The sequence below is a fragment of the Pistacia vera genome, unplaced genomic scaffold, assembly GCF_008641045.1.
Source record: "Pistacia vera cultivar Batoury unplaced genomic scaffold, PisVer_v2 Contig820, whole genome shotgun sequence".
Classification (NCBI taxonomy): Eukaryota; Viridiplantae; Streptophyta; class Magnoliopsida; order Sapindales; family Anacardiaceae; genus Pistacia; species Pistacia vera.
The window spans coordinates 1144442-1161505 of NW_022196691.1; the positions used below are offsets into that span (position 1 = coordinate 1144442).

At 35.4% G+C, this 17064-nt stretch overlaps 3 protein-coding genes across 3 annotated transcripts; 2 read left to right on the plus strand and 1 right to left on the minus strand.

Moving 5' to 3' along the window:
* The first annotated feature begins 138 nt into the window (after positions 1–138).
* LOC116117711 (protein INVOLVED IN DE NOVO 2-like) lies at positions 139–9515 on the plus strand. Its single transcript, XM_031403720.1, has 13 exons — positions 139–402; positions 1268–2210; positions 2444–2625; positions 2714–2803; positions 2909–3196; positions 3587–3796; positions 5052–6000; positions 6234–6415; positions 6504–6593; positions 6699–6986; positions 7377–7586; positions 8529–8770; positions 9267–9515. The coding sequence occupies exons 2-12, from the start codon at positions 1289–1291 to the stop codon at positions 8766–8768; spliced, it is 3651 nt and encodes a 1216-aa protein (XP_031259580.1). The 5' UTR covers positions 139–402; positions 1268–1288; the 3' UTR covers positions 8769–8770; positions 9267–9515.
* A 1360-nt stretch (positions 9516–10875) lies between these two features.
* On the plus strand, positions 10876–15096 carry LOC116117770 (factor of DNA methylation 2-like). Its single transcript, XM_031403795.1, has 6 exons — positions 10876–11012; positions 11692–11972; positions 12130–12194; positions 12604–12798; positions 12945–13157; positions 14720–15096. Exons 2-6 carry the CDS (start codon positions 11813–11815, stop codon positions 14948–14950), a joined length of 864 nt encoding a protein of 287 aa, XP_031259655.1. The 5' UTR covers positions 10876–11012; positions 11692–11812; the 3' UTR covers positions 14951–15096.
* A 908-nt stretch (positions 15097–16004) lies between these two features.
* Positions 16005–16565, minus strand: LOC116117712 (crocetin glucosyltransferase, chloroplastic-like). The gene has a single exon (XM_031403721.1). The coding sequence runs from the start codon at positions 16563–16565 to the stop codon at positions 16005–16007; it is 561 nt and encodes a 186-aa protein (XP_031259581.1).
* Positions 16566–17064: the final 499 nt, after the last annotated feature.

The following is a 17064-nucleotide window of genomic DNA, read 5'->3' on the forward strand; positions in this document are numbered from 1 at the left end:
TGGAAAAATGTATTTCGGCCTTTCAGTTATTTTTATTCTTTAGTAACATGATCTTTTCTAGATTGGGTAAATTCAGTAATTTTATTATATTATGTAATTTTTCAGTTAGATCACTTTTTCAGGTCAGGAAGGAGGAGGGTCTAACTATACGCGCAGTACTCGCGTGGACAACCATAGCTATCACAGTTTCAACACGACTCAACGCACTCAAATCCAAACACAGTTCATTGACCCCTTACTGCTCCCCTGATTTCACATACTTCACAGTATCAAACCCTAACTCATCAGCCATCTCCACCATTTATCCTCACTATCACCATACCTAACATTTCTCTCAAATCAGAGCTCACTGCTTCACAATCACACTCTCAATTCAGAGCCGGAGACTTTATAGCATTTCTGGTAATTTGAGTTTTCTTTTCTATATTTTCTCCTAAATAAATTATGCATGTTTATGATTAATCATGTGGAATGCACTCTCATTTTGTTAGTGTTTGGCTTGATATACTGGAAGCTTTGTTGGTCGTTGTTTTCGCTAGTTTTTATTATTTTACTCTCGCTTCTAATTTAGCTCATAACTGGCTAATAGGATGAAGTTTCGGTCAATGCATGTATGTTTGCATGTTGATTTCTTTATTTAATTTAGATTTGTGTCATGGTTTCTTTAAATGATATACAAAATTATTTGATTCATATGGCACAGTTCATGATGCAGAATACTATGGCACGGTAATTTCGACAGCATGATTGTTATTGTCAGCCAATCATTCATTACTTGTTACTTACAACTCTTATTTCTTATAAATCTAAATTTACTTGTTACAGTGCTTGATGACACTTGATTTGTTTTACGAGATTGGCATACTGTGAACTTATCATTTTCATTCCTTCGCATAACATAAGCAGTAATGTTTTGTTTTTGCTTATTTCTTGTGGGGGTTGCATAACATAAGAAATGAGATGGTAACCCCTAGAAATCCCTTCCATGTTAAATTTTCATGTTGTAATTCTCTCCCATGAATGAATGACTTCTTTTTCCTTTTTTTTTTCAGTGCAATTTTTCCCTTTTCAGTTTTTATGAGTGCATGTGTGTTGGTGGGCAATGATATATTTAGATTTTAATGAACGAAGTGTCTAGAAAATTTGTTTTTGTTTAGCATCTAAAGCTGAAATCTACTGTGTTCCTTCAAGCTCTGCTTGCTTAGAACACACTTTTTGAAGTGTTTAATTAAATAAAACTATACTTAATGATTGATTGTATTTTCAGGTACTATTTGAGAAATTTATAATGGGAAGTTCGATGGATCACAGCTCAGAAGAGGATTCAGATATAAGTGAATCCGAAATGGTTGAGTACAAAGATAAATCTTATGAAAAACTGAAGAGTGGAAATTGCAATGTGAAAATCTCAGAGGAAAATTTTATTTGCCCTTACTGCCCCAAGAAAAGAAAGAGAGATTTCCTTTATAAGGATCTTCTACAACATGCTTCTGGGGTGGGCAAAAGTACTTCAGACAAAAGAAGTGTAAAAGAAAGGGCAAACCACCTAGCTTTGGCAAAATACTTAGAGAAAGATCTAGAGAATGAAGGAAGTTCATCAAAACGTGCGAAGGAAGATGACCCTCCGATTAGTTGTAATCATGATGAAAAGTTTGTCTGGCCTTGGGTAGGCGTCGTGGTTAATATTCCGACTAGAAGGGTAGATAATGGGCGGTTTGTCGGAGCAAGTGGATCCAAGTATAGAGATGAGCTGATAAAGAGAGGGTTTAACCCTACAAGAGTCCATCCTCTGTGGAATTACCGAGGTCATTCAGGAACTGCTATTGTGGAATTTAAAAAAGATTGGCCTGGTCTACATAATGCTATGTCGTTCGAGATAGCTTATGAGGCAGATCATCATGGGAAAAAGGATTGGTATGCTAGTAATCAGGAAAAATCTGGCATTTATGCTTGGGTTGCCCGTTCTGATGACTACAATTTAAACAATATTGTTGGGGAGCACCTGCGCAAAGTTGGAGACCTTAAAACCATTTCTGAAATGATGGAGGAAGAAGCTCGAAAGCAGGATCAACTCGTATCTAATCTTACAAACATGATTGAGGAAAAAAACAAGCACTTGCAAGAGATGGAGCAAAGATGCACTGAGACTTCAAACTCTGTTGAGAAGTTAATGGTGGAGAAAGATAAGCTTCTTCAAGCATATAATGAAGGTGTGTCTCTTCATAGAGTTTTAGTTATTCTTAGCAGAACTGGACTGTGAAAATCCTGTAACGTTGAGTAAATGATGTTTTCTGCTGTTTTTATTTTAATGATGTATATTCTCTAATCTATAGGGAAGAATATCCTAGATTTCCTTATTTCGAGTTTGTTACATTTCACTGTCTTCTCTTACATGTCGCAATCTTGGTATCATTTACTTATGCCATGTCTGTTTGCATCAAAGAGATAAAGAAAATACAACTGAGTGCACGAGATCACTTTCAGAGGATTTTTAGTGACCATGAAAAACTGAAGTTGCAAGTAGAGTCTCATAAAAAAGAGCTCGAGTTGCGTGGGGTAGAATTGGAAAAGCGTGAGGCACAAAATGAAAGTGATACAAAAGCTCTTGCTGAAGAGATTGCAAAGGTAATTGTATGCAGTACTCAATTTTTTTGTATTTCTCTTGCTTTTGACACTACTTTTATGGTTGCAACAAAATTTATTGTTCAATCAGAATGCCATGAGAAATAGTTCGCTTCAATTGGCCGCATTGGAGCAACAGAAAGCTGATGAAAAAGTTATGAAGCTGGCCGAAGATCAGAAGGTATTATTTCCTTATATTCTCTGATTAAAACCAGAATGCTTCCACATTGAATTTTTTGAAAGTTGAAAATTGATGAAAATGGTTGTGGTTATTAATTTGTTGCAGAGGCAGAAGGAGGAACTTCATAATAGGATAATTCAATTGGAGAAACAACTGGATGCTAAACAAGCACTAGAATTGGAAATTGAACGAATGAGAGGAACGTTAAATGTGATGAAGCACATGGAAGGTGATGAAGATTGTGAAGTTCTACAAAATATGGACACATTGATTAAAGATATGAGGGAAAAGGAAGGGGAACTTGAAGATTTAGAAGCATTGAACCAAACACTAATCATTCGAGAGCGTAAAAGCAATGATGAGCTGCAGGATGCTCGTAAGGAATTAATTAGTGTGAGTAATTTTGTTTCTATTGCTTGAGATGCCTAGTTCAACTGTTAACTTTGTATTGAACTGACAAGATAATTTCCATTTGACGGTGTTACAGCATCTTGAACATGTGAATTTCAAGAATTCATGAATTTAGGTTTTTAGCCTGTATTTAACACTTCTGGTTTTATATTACCTAAAACAATTGTTCTGAAGTATTGGAGATGACATATATATACTGAAGAAATAATATCTATTACTTACACTACATCCCATTTCAACCAATTTCATTTCTTCAGTGGACCATTGTTAAGGCTTATGTAATACTTCCTTTTGTTCTGCTTTAAGCTTTCTTACCCTCACTACATATTTTTAGAGACTGGGATAAAGTACTGATTTTTACTCACTTTATAGTTCTTGAAAGAGATACCAGCCCGTGCTGATATTGGTGTTAAAAGAATGGGAGAACTTGACAATAGACCATTTCTTGAAGCTATGAAGAGAAAGTATAATGATGAAGAAGCAGAGGACAGAGCTTCGGAACTTTGTTCACTATGGGAGGAATTTCTTAAGGATCCGGACTGGCATCCTTTCAGGGTTGTTACAGTTGGAGAGAAACATCAGGTATGCCTTCCATTAATTTCATAGATTTAGCTCTGTTAACTGTTTATCTAAATCCTGATTATGATATATCTCCTCTTTTGAAGTAAATTTTTATTCATTTATTTGCTTAGGTATCGTACACATTATAGCTCTGAAATCCTGGAATGGAACTTTATAACATATTAGGAAAGTTCTGTTATTAATGTGCCACTGGCCCCTGCGTTCTTTTGCATGATTGTGACACAAAATGTGAGTTGTAGAGTACTTTCATCATATCTCTTTGCTCCATGTTATTTCGAACAAAATTGCACAAAATTATGTGTACTGTTCTATTCTCTATGTATTGTACACAATGAAGATTATTAAAAGATATGGTTTATTTCAAAAAATTGAGCAGTTCGACATTTTTACAACTAACATAATCCTGTAACACTAATGATTCTTATTTATAACCAGCAAATAATAAATCCTAAATCTGGGTGGCAGAACCCCTTTAGCCTTCTCAGTTGTACTTCTCTGCTTCTGGCTGTCAATCATCCAGTCTCTTATTCAAATTTGAAAAGGTTTATTTTTAGTATGTTTAGTCTGATTATGCCTACTATAATGCCAAGTTTCGGTCAATGCATGTATGTTTGCATGTTGATTTCTTTATTTAATTTAGATTTGTGTCATGGTTTCTTTAAATGATATACAAAATTATTTGATTCATATGGCACAGTTCATGATGCAGAATACTATGGCACGGTAATTTCGACAGCATGATTGTTATTGTCAGCCAATCATCCATTACTTGTTACTTACAACTCTTATTTCTTATAAATCTAAATTTACTTGTTACAGTGCTTGATGACACTTGATTTGTTTTACGAGATTGGCATACTGTGAACTTATCATTTTCATTCCTTCGCATAACATAAGCAGTAATGTTTTGTTTTTGCTTATTTCTTGTGGGGGTTGCATAACATAAGAAATGAGATGGTAACCCCTAGAAATCCCTTCCATGTTAAATTTTCATGTTGTAATTCTCTCCCATGAATGAATGACTTCTTTTTCCTTTTTTTTTTCAGTGCAATTTTTCCCTTTTCAGTTTTTATGAGTGCATGTGTGTTGGTGGGCAATGATATATTTAGATTTTAATGAACGAAGTGTCTAGAAAATTTGTTTTTGTTTAGCATCTAAAGCTGAAATCTACTGTGTTCCTTCAAGCTCTGCTTGCTTAGAACACACTTTTTGAAGTGTTTAATTAAATAAAACTATACTTAATGATTGATTGTATTTTCAGGTACTATTTGAGAAATTTATAATGGGAAGTTCGATGGATCACAGCTCAGAAGAGGATTCAGATATAAGTGAATCCGAAATGGTTGAGTACAAAGATAAATCTTATGAAAAACTGAAGAGTGGAAATTGCAATGTGAAAATCTCAGAGGAAAATTTTATTTGCCCTTACTGCCCCAAGAAAAGAAAGAGAGATTTCCTTTATAAGGATCTTCTACAACATGCTTCTGGGGTGGGCAAAAGTACTTCAGACAAAAGAAGTGTAAAAGAAAGGGCAAACCACCTAGCTTTGGCAAAATACTTAGAGAAAGATCTAGAGAATGAAGGAAGTTCATCAAAACGTGCGAAGGAAGATGACCCTCCGATTAGTTGTAATCATGATGAAAAGTTTGTCTGGCCTTGGGTAGGCGTCGTGGTTAATATTCCGACTAGAAGGGTAGATAATGGGCGGTTTGTCGGAGCAAGTGGATCCAAGTATAGAGATGAGCTGATAAAGAGAGGGTTTAACCCTACAAGAGTCCATCCTCTGTGGAATTACCGAGGTCATTCAGGAACTGCTATTGTGGAATTTAAAAAAGATTGGCCTGGTCTACATAATGCTATGTCGTTCGAGATAGCTTATGAGGCAGATCATCATGGGAAAAAGGATTGGTATGCTAGTAATCAGGAAAAATCTGGCATTTATGCTTGGGTTGCCCGTTCTGATGACTACAATTTAAACAATATTGTTGGGGAGCACCTACGCAAAGTTGGAGACCTTAAAACCATTTCTGAAATGATGGAGGAAGAAGCTCGAAAGCAGGATCATCTCGTATCTAATCTTACAAACATGATTGAGGAAAAAAACAAGCACTTGCAAGAGATGGAGCAAAGATGCACTGAGACTTCAAACTCTGTTGAGAAGTTAATGGTGGAGAAAGATAAGCTTCTTCAAGCATATAATGAAGGTGTGTCTCTTCATAGAGTTTTAGTTATTCTTAGCAGAACTGGACTGTGAAAATCCTGTAACGTTGAGTAAATGATGTTTTCTGCTGTTTTTATTTTAATGATGTATATTCTCTAATCTATAGGGAAGAATATCCTAGATTTCCTTATTTCGAGTTTGTTACATTTCACTGTCTTCTCTTACATGTCGCAATCTTGGTATCATTTACTTATGCCATGTCTGTTTGCATCAAAGAGATAAAGAAAATACAACTGAGTGCACGAGATCACTTTCAGAGGATTTTTAGTGACCATGAAAAACTGAAGTTGCAAGTAGAGTCTCATAAAAAAGAGCTCGAGTTGCGTGGGGTAGAATTGGAAAAGCGTGAGGCACAAAATGAAAGTGATACAAAAGCTCTTGCTGAAGAGATTGCAAAGGTAATTGTATGCAGTACTCAATTTTTTTGTATTTCTCTTGCTTTTGACACTACTTTTATGGTTGCAACAAAATTTATTGTTCAATCAGAATGCCATGAGAAATAGTTCGCTTCAATTGGCCGCATTGGAGCAACAGAAAGCTGATGAAAAAGTTATGAAGCTGGCCGAAGATCAGAAGGTATTATTTCCTTATATTCTCTGATTAAAACCAGAATGCTTCCACATTGAATTTTTTGAAAGTTGAAAATTGATGAAAATGGTTGTGGTTATTAATTTGTTGCAGAGGCAGAAGGAGGAACTTCATAATAGGATAATTCAATTGGAGAAACAACTGGATGCTAAACAAGCACTAGAATTGGAAATTGAACGAATGAGAGGAACGTTAAATGTGATGAAGCACATGGAAGGTGATGAAGATTGTGAAGTTCTACAAAATATGGACACATTGATTAAAGATATGAGGGAAAAGGAAGGGGAACTTGAAGATTTAGAAGCATTGAACCAAACACTAATCATTCGAGAGCGTAAAAGCAATGATGAGCTGCAGGATGCTCGTAAGGAATTAATTAGTGTGAGTAATTTTGTTTCTATTGCTTGAGATGCCTAGTTCAACTGTTAACTTTGTATTGAACTGACAAGATAATTTCCATTTGACGGTGTTACAGCATCTTGAACATGTGAATTTCAAGAATTCATGAATTTAGGTTTTTAGCCTGTATTTAACACTTCTGGTTTTATATTACCTAAAACAATTGTTCTGAAGTATTGGAGATGACATATATATACTGAAGAAATAATATCTATTACTTACACTACATCCCATTTCAACCAATTTCATTTCTTCAGTGGACCATTGTTAAGGCTTATGTAATACTTCCTTTTGTTCTGCTTTAAGCTTTCTTACCCTCACTACATATTTTTAGAGACTGGGATAAAGTACTGATTTTTACTCACTTTATAGTTCTTGAAAGAGATACCAGCCCGTGCTGATATTGGTGTTAAAAGAATGGGAGAACTTGACAATAGACCATTTCTTGAAGCTATGAAGAGAAAGTATAATGATGAAGAAGCAGAGGACAGAGCTTCGGAACTTTGTTCACTATGGGAGGAATTTCTTAAGGATCCGGACTGGCATCCTTTCAGGGTTGTTACAGTTGGAGAGAAACATCAGGTATGCCTTCCATTAATTTCATAGATTTAGCTCTGTTAACTGTTTATCTAAATCCTGATTATGATATATCTCCTCTTTTGAAGTAAATTTTTATTCATTTATTTGCTTAGGTATCGTACACATTATAGCTCTGAAATCCTGGAATGTAACTTTATAGCATATTAGGAAAGTTCTCTTATTAATGTGCCACTGGCACCTGCGTTCTTTTGCATGATTATGACACAAAATGTGAGTTGTAGAGTACATTCATCATATCTCTTTGCTTCATGTTATTTCGAACAAAATTGCACAAAATTATGTGCACTGTTCTATTCTCTATGTATTGTACACAATGAAGATTATTAAAAGATATGGTTTATTTCAAAAAATTGAGCAGTTCGACATTTTTACAACTAACATAATCCTGTAACACTAATGATTCTTATTTATCACCAGCAAATAATAAATCCTAAATCTGGGTGGCAGAACCCCTTTAGCCTTCTCAGTTGTACTTCTCTGCTTCTGGCTGTCAATCATCCAGTCTCTTATTCAAATTTGAAAAGGTTTATTTTTAGTATGTTTAGTCTGATTATGCCTACTATAATGCATTACTGACTTCTATGATTGCAAAAGTCATTTGTCGAATGACATTCCCAAACTCATTATGTATGACCCTAATTTGCTTGCTTGGATGGCTGACCGTGCAATCTATGTTGGTTGATACACATTTTTTTTTTCTTAATTGTAGTAATGTATTCATGTGCATCTGTTAGTTAGGAATACATGTACTTTGAAGATATCTCAGCCTGAAATCTTACTGGTGAAGTACTTAATTGCTCCAAAGTTCGAGATATATTATAGTTTCTCACTTAGCTTTTCTAGATTACAAACTTGCAGGCTCCTTGTTTACCTTGCTTCCCTTCTAACGTGAAATAATTTATGTGATTTATGCTATGAGTTCAGGAAGTAATAAATGAGGAAGACGAAAAATTGGAAGGTCTGCAGAAAGAATTGGGTGATGATGTGTACAAGGCAGTGACATCAGCGTTAGTGGAGATAAATGAATACAATCCAAGTGGGAGGTATATCACCTCAGAGTTATGGAATTATAAGGAAAGAAGGAAGGCACCACTGAAAGAAGGAGTGACATTGTTACTAAAATACTTTAAAGCGGCAGTGAAACGCTCGGGAGGAACAGTTTGAAGGTTAGCATATCACAACTTAAGTTGTTTTCTTAAAATTCTCTATCTGCAAAAGTAGGTAATGAACATTGTGAGCTCATAGATAAAATGCCGATAAGGAAATTCACACACACACACACACACACACACACACACACACACATATATAGACTGAATATGTGCTTATTTCTTTATTTTAGTATGAGCTCATACCAACTAATTTCTGATTTCATTTTTCTAAACCACTGTTTCATAAGAACTCCATAACCACGTATATGTAAATGTGCAATGTAATTAGCATTTATTAGATTTGAACTAAATATTTGCCATCTCACTTGAAAAAACAGTATTTTCCTTTTTTTCAAAAGCTTTAGCATGAAGGTTTGAATAGTTTTCAGGAGAATAATGTTCTTGTTTCTTAAAATTATCAAATTTCATAAGATACCTATGTTGAAATCATGTCGGTTTTTTTTTTTCTATCTTTTTTTTAAATGCAAACACTGGTTCGTTTTTATTACAGGAAGTGACGATCTATTGCCAAGAACCCAATTTGGAGTTATTTAACGCAAAAGCGGGAGACACATGGCACGTTAGCTGCCGGGTGATCTCACGAGAATCAAGCCTTGATTCACTGTTGTACACTATTGAATTCCTTGTTTGAATTTATGGAATGAACTGTGTCTATGCCATTCTGCAGCCTGAAGCTGTTGAGGGATAGCATGAAGTTTGTTAAATAAGAGACCAATTTGGTCTTGTTTTAAAGCATTCTGGATTGGTATGCCATTAAGCATTGGTAAATCTAATATATTAAGCATGTATTCGTGCTAGGTAAGAAATGAGCAAAATCTAACAATGATAAGTTGTTTAAAAAAAAAAAAGAAATGAAAAAAAATTAAAGATTAAAATTGAAAAGTACTAAGCTCAAGACACGCGAATATGGAGTTTACTTAGTAGAGGTACGAACGATTTTGTTTTCCTTAATGATCGGGGTGTCTGTAACCTTAGAACTATTTACTAGATAAAATTTCAATGGTTATCCATGTTAATAATAGAAGAAGAATTTAACTCAAGATCTTTTGAGTAATACACTCAAGAATTTATATTGAATTATTTGACCATTCAAAGATAGGTAAAAACGATTCTTTCTTTAGTTGCATGTTTTTGTGATGAGTTTGGAATGACATATTTTTCAATCTTAACCTACTTTTTACCTATCACAAAAATAGTAAAAATTTTAAAACGCGTTAATTAATAAAAAATAAGTCTTGAAATTTGTTCTTAGTGAACATGATTATGCTACTAATTGCCTTTTTAACTCCCAACATTTTATTAATGATTTTGATTTTATAACAATGGATATAGCATCCTTGTCTTTTGTTAAATTGGACGAGGTGGATGGCATCCACGTGGCAACTACTTACTCTTGTAGTTTTCTTCGTAAAAGAGATCAACATACATGAGTGAGTGAGGACTGAGGAGTCCAAAGAGAGGAAATTCAAAAGACCATCGACTATGAGGTTGGTGGCATTAACAATAGAGAAATAGGTAAATGTTATATCTATAATCTCTACTTATAACTTGAATATAATGTAATTAATTAGTTTATAATATATTTTAAGCCTGTTTGATTGAGTTTATAAAAATTGACTTATAAACAATTAATACTTAGCTTATAAACATTTAAAATCTAAATAGTTATGTGCTTGGTTAAAATACATATAAGTAATTGATGAATTTGATAAAATATAGTTTATAAGTATATTTTATTATTAAAATAACTAAAAATGATACTATATTATTAAAAATAAGAATATAAGATAAAATTTTAAAATAAAAAATAAATAACTTACTAATATATTTAGTCAAAAATAACTTCTAAACAAAGTGTTTATAAGGCAAAAACAAAATATCTTCTCCTAACTTATTTCTTTTAGCTTATAAGCCCCGTCCGTTTATAAACCCATCAAGAATTATAAACAAACAAACAAACTTATAATTTAGTTTCACTCATTTGATAAATTATGACTGACGAGCCCAAGTACTTTTTACTTTTCAGACGCCTCTATAAATGCACTTGCAATGAGAAGCGTCCACGTGTATATGCTGCCACTTGGCAGTTGGCTTTTTCAGTCACACTGAAGGCGTTTTCCGGTCTTCTGCAACCACGCTTCTTACTTCTTGTGTGTTTGTGTTCTTCAGCATTTCGGCTGTTCAAGGTTCAAGGTTCAACCATTCAATCTGTACAACCGCGAAGCTCGCCTTTGAAGTAAATTCGTTTCCTATTCTTATATTTGTAATGCTATTACATTTTGTGTTTTATTGGGCTTTTTTTATTATTATTGGCCTTCTGATTGTTTGATTTTTTTTTTTTTTTTTTTTTTTTTTCTAGGTTTTCATGTTTCCAAATGCTTAATTTGTATGTTTTAATAGATCAAAATTTAAAAAATTAAAAGGGGTACTTGAAATTTGATCATCGAAAGATGATATTTTGATTACACAGAGACAATCTATAAAGGTTCGATACAAATTAAGAGATACGAAGTTGTGTATTTTGTTTGTAAAATGCAAGCTTACACATATTTCCTCTTCTTCTAACATAGGAACTCCATTTTGCACTTTTTTTTTCTTTTTTCACCCATTCTTCCTCTTCTTCTACTGCTCCTCTTTTCCTTCTCTCTTCCAGATTCTTCCTCTTTTCCTTCTCTCTTCCAGATTCTTCCTCTTTTTCTTCTTTTCTTTTCCTTCTCTCTTTCTTCCTTTCTTCTCTCCGCCAGATTCTTCCTCGTCTTCTTCTTCTCCTCTTCTTCTCCTCTGTTTCTTCTTCTCTTCTCTCCACCAGGTGCTTCCCCTTGCCATCCCCACCAAAATTGGAACGTGCATATTTAGTTTCTGAGTTTGGTCACATATTTATTTGATCCTCATATTTTGCTTGCTTTTGTCTCAAGACTAAAAATGGAGGGATGTAGTTATTAAGAGAAGAAGAAAGCATGTGATGTTAAAAGCCTTGAACAAGAGACGGCTTACAAAAACCGGCGGCTGGATGAAGTGGAATATAGGTATGAACAAATGCATGCAAATTTTCGCAAAGTTACCATTGGGCTTACATCTAAGCTTATTACAAGCGACACAAGCCTCAAGGAGAAGGAGCTGATGTACCAAATAGAGATTTCGTCAAGGGACATACGATTGCTTGAGATGGAGCGGAAGTACAAGGAGACCTGCCAAGGTATGAGTATTTTTTATGAATGATGAACGAAGGATTTGATTTTTATTATTAAAGCTAAAGTTGTCATCTGTTTTGTAAAATTGAAGTTTTCATAGTTCACTCAAAATGTTCTTTTTTTTTTTTTCTTTCCTTTTTTTGACAATTTGATATACCAAAGGATTCGAACAATTGCTGGCCCAGAAAGATTCAGAGAAAAGAAGCTTAATGGATCAAATTGAAGAGGTTGTATCCATTTTTATATTTTACCATGAACATCGTTGTAATAGTTTTGCACATGTTACTTAATTAAACCACCATTGAAAGATCCTCTGGCTGGATCTGAACTGTCCGCATTCTGGAATTGATGTAAATGCTAGGCTACTTAATAGTTTTAACATGCAATGTCAAATTATAAGCCTCTTCAAATTTTAATTTTGTTGGGTATGTGCCTTGAATCATGTTTGTACGTAACTTATGAATTTACAGGATGTTGATTTTCTGCTGATTAGTTATAGTATATTTAACCAAATTCTTTTCTTTATGTTAATTCCTATATTGTTTCAATTTGACTTTGGAAACAAGCTGTCGCTTGAAATTTTGTTTACAAGTTTTTGTTAAGCTAACTTCATTTTTTGGGTCATTATTGATGCAGCTTAAAGTGAAGTTGCAAAGTCAAAATCCTTCAGAAGGAGATAGTGATTTAACTGCTGAGATCACTGAACTAAAGAACCAGTTAGAGGAAAACAAAGAAGCACTGCAACATTCGGAAAGCCTGAATCAAACACTGATGCTTAAAGAGTCCATCAGTAACCAAGAGCTGCAAGATGCTCGCAAAGAATCGATCAGTGTATTTTACTAACTTATATTTTGCGTATAGTATAAAATTGAAATTAAATTATCATTCACCTTTTGCATTACTGAAGTCCATCTTCTAATTATGCAAGTAAATACAAAGGCGTCAGAGAGAATGTTTTCCTGATTTTGGCAATGCAGGTTTTGCAAGATATGTTGGATGGCCGAACAGCACTTGCTATTAAAAGAATGGGTGAAATTGATATAAAAGCTTTTCAACATGCATGCTCACTGAAGTTCACTGATGGAGACTGGCAGGCAAAATCTGCTCAATTATGTTCATCATGGGAAGAACATCTGAGGGATCCTCACTGGTCTCCTTTCAAGAGAGTCAGCATCCGAGGCAACCTGCAGGTATGTGTATAAACCTATCCATCCATACCCTTCTGAAACTTCAGTTTTGTTTGAAAATATCAACAAGTAGATGATCACTGGCTGTTTTATATGGTAGACATGTGGATGAATCTTTTTTGTTGAACCCACTCTTATATTCACCTATGCACCATTCATGTCTCTTTAAACTTCATTTTGTGCCCCCGAGCAACAAATATAACTTCACCTTCGGTATTTTGAATATTACATAACTTCTACTATGATCCAGAAATCGGTTGCCTTAATTGAGTCAAATGATTATTACTATTATAATATTTATTAGAAAACTGACTCCCAGAATGGTTCATCTTCAAACTGTGATTTTGTTTAGAAACATAAGAGTAAACAACATATCCCCACCCGAGGTTCAGCGAAATCCCAAGTTGATACCCTTGGTGTCATTTATTCTAAATTCTCACCCTTAAACTAACTCCGTTCCCTTTATTTTAACAGCATAAGCGTAAAACTGACATTTTCTCTTCTCTTCCCATTTCTTCCTCATCTCCACCTCCTCCTCCCATCTTTTTTTTTTCTATCCTCCACATCTCAAAACCCCACCTCAAATAACCCCCCTTGCGACTGCCGTTTCAAGCCCCTTGCGACTGTTGTTTTAGGCCCCTTGTCACCACCATCTAATCCCTCAAACCCACCACACCAAAGCCGTCTATCCCCCACCCCAAAGAATCCCACAAATCGCCGGCCACCTGCAACTTTTTGCTTCGCGCAATCACAGTTGTGGTGGCGACTTTGTCGCACTTTCTTCTTTTTTTTCCGGCCGGCCCACTCACCAGAAACGCCTCCAACCATTGCCATTCGAATAAGCTGATATTCCACTTCAAAACCCCTCTCGAACTCATCCTCCATCTACCGTCGATTTGCCACCGCCTCCTCTCAAAGGTAAATCCTTCAAAGCCTCCAACCACTGCCATTCGAACCAGCGTCAATGAGCGACTTTGAAATGGGTTTTTTTTGTTGTTTTGTTTGTGAAATCTATGTAGTTGTGTTTTTGTTTAATTGAGTTTTGAAAGAATTTACCTCTTTGAAATTGAGAGACGGTGTTGCGAGGATTGTGTTGGGGAGGAGTTGAAGGATTTTGGGTTGCATTGGGGAGGAGTTGAATGACATTTGTTGTTTGGTTTGGTGGAGTGGATTTGTTTGTTTGGGATTTTTGGAGTTGACTGGTTGGTTTTCAGAGTGTTGGATTTGTCGTTCGACGATGGTGGCTAGGTGGTGGTAATTTGGGGAAGAGTTCCTACCGTGATTGGTTAAGAAAATCAGTCGAGAGGCAGCCAAAAGGCCGATGACGGTGAAGAAGAGGAGTAGTCCAAGGGCAATTTGGTAAAAGAATATGCTGCCCTTGTGTCAGAAGACTCAAAACCCATCTGTCACTAACAATGTCCGTTTAAGGGTGGGAATCTGAAATTTATGAAATTAGGGGTACCAACTTGGGATTTCACTGAACCTTGGGTGGGAATATGTCGTTTACTCGAAACATAATAATAGTTTTATTTGCCCTGCTCTGATTGAGTTCTTGACTAATGTAGGAAGTAATAGACGATGACGATGAAAAATTGAAAACATTAAGAAATGAATATGGGGAAGTTGCATATGAGGCTGTGACCAATGCATTGTTGGAGCTGAACGACTACAATCCGAGCGGGAGATTTCCTGTGGCCGAGATTTGGAACTCAAAGGAAAGAAAGAGAGCCACCTTGAAAGAAATAATTGGATACCTAAACAAACAATTGAATAAGCGTAAAAGAAAGATAGTCTAATATTTGAATTAGATATTTGCATTACGAGTATGTTTACAATCTGTCTAATTTTCTAGGCTGTTCGGATTTGCTTTTCAAACATTAAAAAATTATGGATTGTCATCATTTTGTCATAGATTAACTAAGCCAATACTTATTTCAACCCATTTCCATCTTTTCAATTTTCAATAAGAAATTTTCGGAAAATCTCTTGCTAAACAATACAGAAGATTGGTTAACCTTATATGAACAATTGTTGTAATGTTAACGGCTTATAATTATCGTTAGATTAAGCTCTTAAGAGGTGCATTATTTTAAATTGGACGAGGTGGATGGCATCCACGTGGCAACTTCTTACTATTCGTAAAAGAAATCAACATAGAGGAGTGAGGAGCCAGAAGAGAAATTCATGGACTTTTCAGACGCCTTTATCAATGTACTTGCAATGAGAAGCGTCCACGTGTATGTTTACTGTTGTACATCATTGATTTCTCAATAATGGTATCGACTTTTTTACACCGAAATCTTGTACCGGCCTACGTGTTCTGTGATTCAGACCAACAAATCAGACATGTTTCATGTTATTATTTTTTTTTTCTAGTGAACGGCCGTTCATCAACTATGGACGGTCGTTCACTTACTATAAACTCCCGTCCATATTATATAGACGGGTCTATTTACTACGGACGGATGTCCATCAGTAAAATAAAATAAATTTTTTTTATAAAAATTAGGGACGACGTTCATCAGTTATGGACGGTTGTCCCTTAATTATGGATGCCCGTCCATTTGGATTGGACGCCCGTCCTATCTTCCAAATATCTTCAATCAGTTTAGCACATTCTCTCATCTCACTCTTACTCATGGCTAGTATATGATAGACTCCAAAATTCTTCTCCTGCGTGGGTCAATATGAGTGAGACACAGGCTACTAGGTATGATGGATGGACTGATGCAGAACACCTTTGGTGAGAACGGGGTCAAGGGAATCAGGAAGAGGGACTTCTACTTCTATGAATGCAGTTAGGGAATTCTTTCTTAGCCATCATGTCTTCCCTTCTTTATTTTTATTTGCTTATACCTGAGCTAGATGCCTTTTTTTACTACTTACAAGGGGTGCAAGATGAAAGAAAGAAGCAATCAAGATATCAGATGGGTCTTTTCCATCTTCCTCTTCATTTTGATTTTCTCTTATGACCCACAAGAATGGGTGGGCACTACTGAGCAACCCACGTGCAATCTCCTCCATCTGTTGCTTTTCCAACACGATCAGACTTCCAAACGACACATAAACTACTGATGACTTGGGCTTTGAGTTTAGCCATTCAATATAATCATTTGAACCACGGAATAGATCCACTCCAAATGAAGTATCGGATGGGTCTTTTCCACCCAAAAATACATATGGAATCAAAGGTCCGACTGTTATCATATTGAATTTATCAATAGCTATTAACGCCTCAGATTCTAATGCATCGAATGTGTTAACGAGTATTTTCGGGTTGCTTTCTTCGTGAAGAGCCTCCATTTGCTCCTGAAATGACTCTAATGCATGAGGGTACTTATCTGAAGGGAGTAAAAAAGAAGGAATATCACAGCTATTGAGTGATGGTAGACAAGGAACTGCTTTCTGCATCCTTATTGATTTGAGTTGAGTCACAGAGCTCTATATATTTCATAGGTAGCCCACTGAATCTTGTTAGTTATTATGGAGAGCTTTCATTCATTCATATTAAGGAGCAGCCCCTATAAGGATGAAAGGTCTCCCTGTTCTCTCTTTCTATTCTTCAACTTAAGGGCCATCGAATTTCTGGAAAAGAAGAATGAATCTGATTTCCATAGCGGACCTAAGTGAGTCAAGATTGTATTGCGTTCTGTTTAAACCACAATAATGGACGGGCGTTCATTCCTTATGGACGCCTGTTCAAACTTAAGAGACGCCCGTCCATAATTTATGGATGGGCGTCCAAAACTAAGGGATGGCCGTCCATAACTGATGAATGGCCGTCCCTAAATGTTTTTTTAATTTTTTAAAAAGAATTGTTAATAGACGGACGTCCATTAAAATATGAACGCTCGTCCAATATTTAAGGATAACCTTCCATAAATTGTGGACGGCTGTCCCTAATTTTTAT

Coding starts and splice junctions, on each gene's coding strand:
- LOC116117711 (XM_031403720.1), top strand. CDS start 1,289: ATGGGAAGTTCGATGGATCACAGCTCAGAAGAGGATTCAGATATAAGT. Junction 2,626..2,713: donor TTGCTGAAGAGATTGCAAAG/GTAATTGTATGC, acceptor TTGTTCAATCAG/AATGCCATGAGAAATAGTTC. Junction 3,797..5,051: donor CAGTTGGAGAGAAACATCAG/GTATGCCTTCCA, acceptor GATTGATTGTAT/TTTCAGGTACTATTTGAGAA.
- LOC116117770 (XM_031403795.1), top strand. CDS start 11,813: ATGCATGCAAATTTTCGCAAAGTTACCATTGGGCTTACATCTAAGCTT. Junction 12,195..12,603: donor TAATGGATCAAATTGAAGAG/GTTGTATCCATT, acceptor TTATTGATGCAG/CTTAAAGTGAAGTTGCAAAG. Junction 12,799..12,944: donor CTCGCAAAGAATCGATCAGT/GTATTTTACTAA, acceptor TTGGCAATGCAG/GTTTTGCAAGATATGTTGGA.
- LOC116117712 (XM_031403721.1), bottom strand. CDS start 16,565: ATGCAGAAAGCAGTTCCTTGTCTACCATCACTCAATAGCTGTGATATT.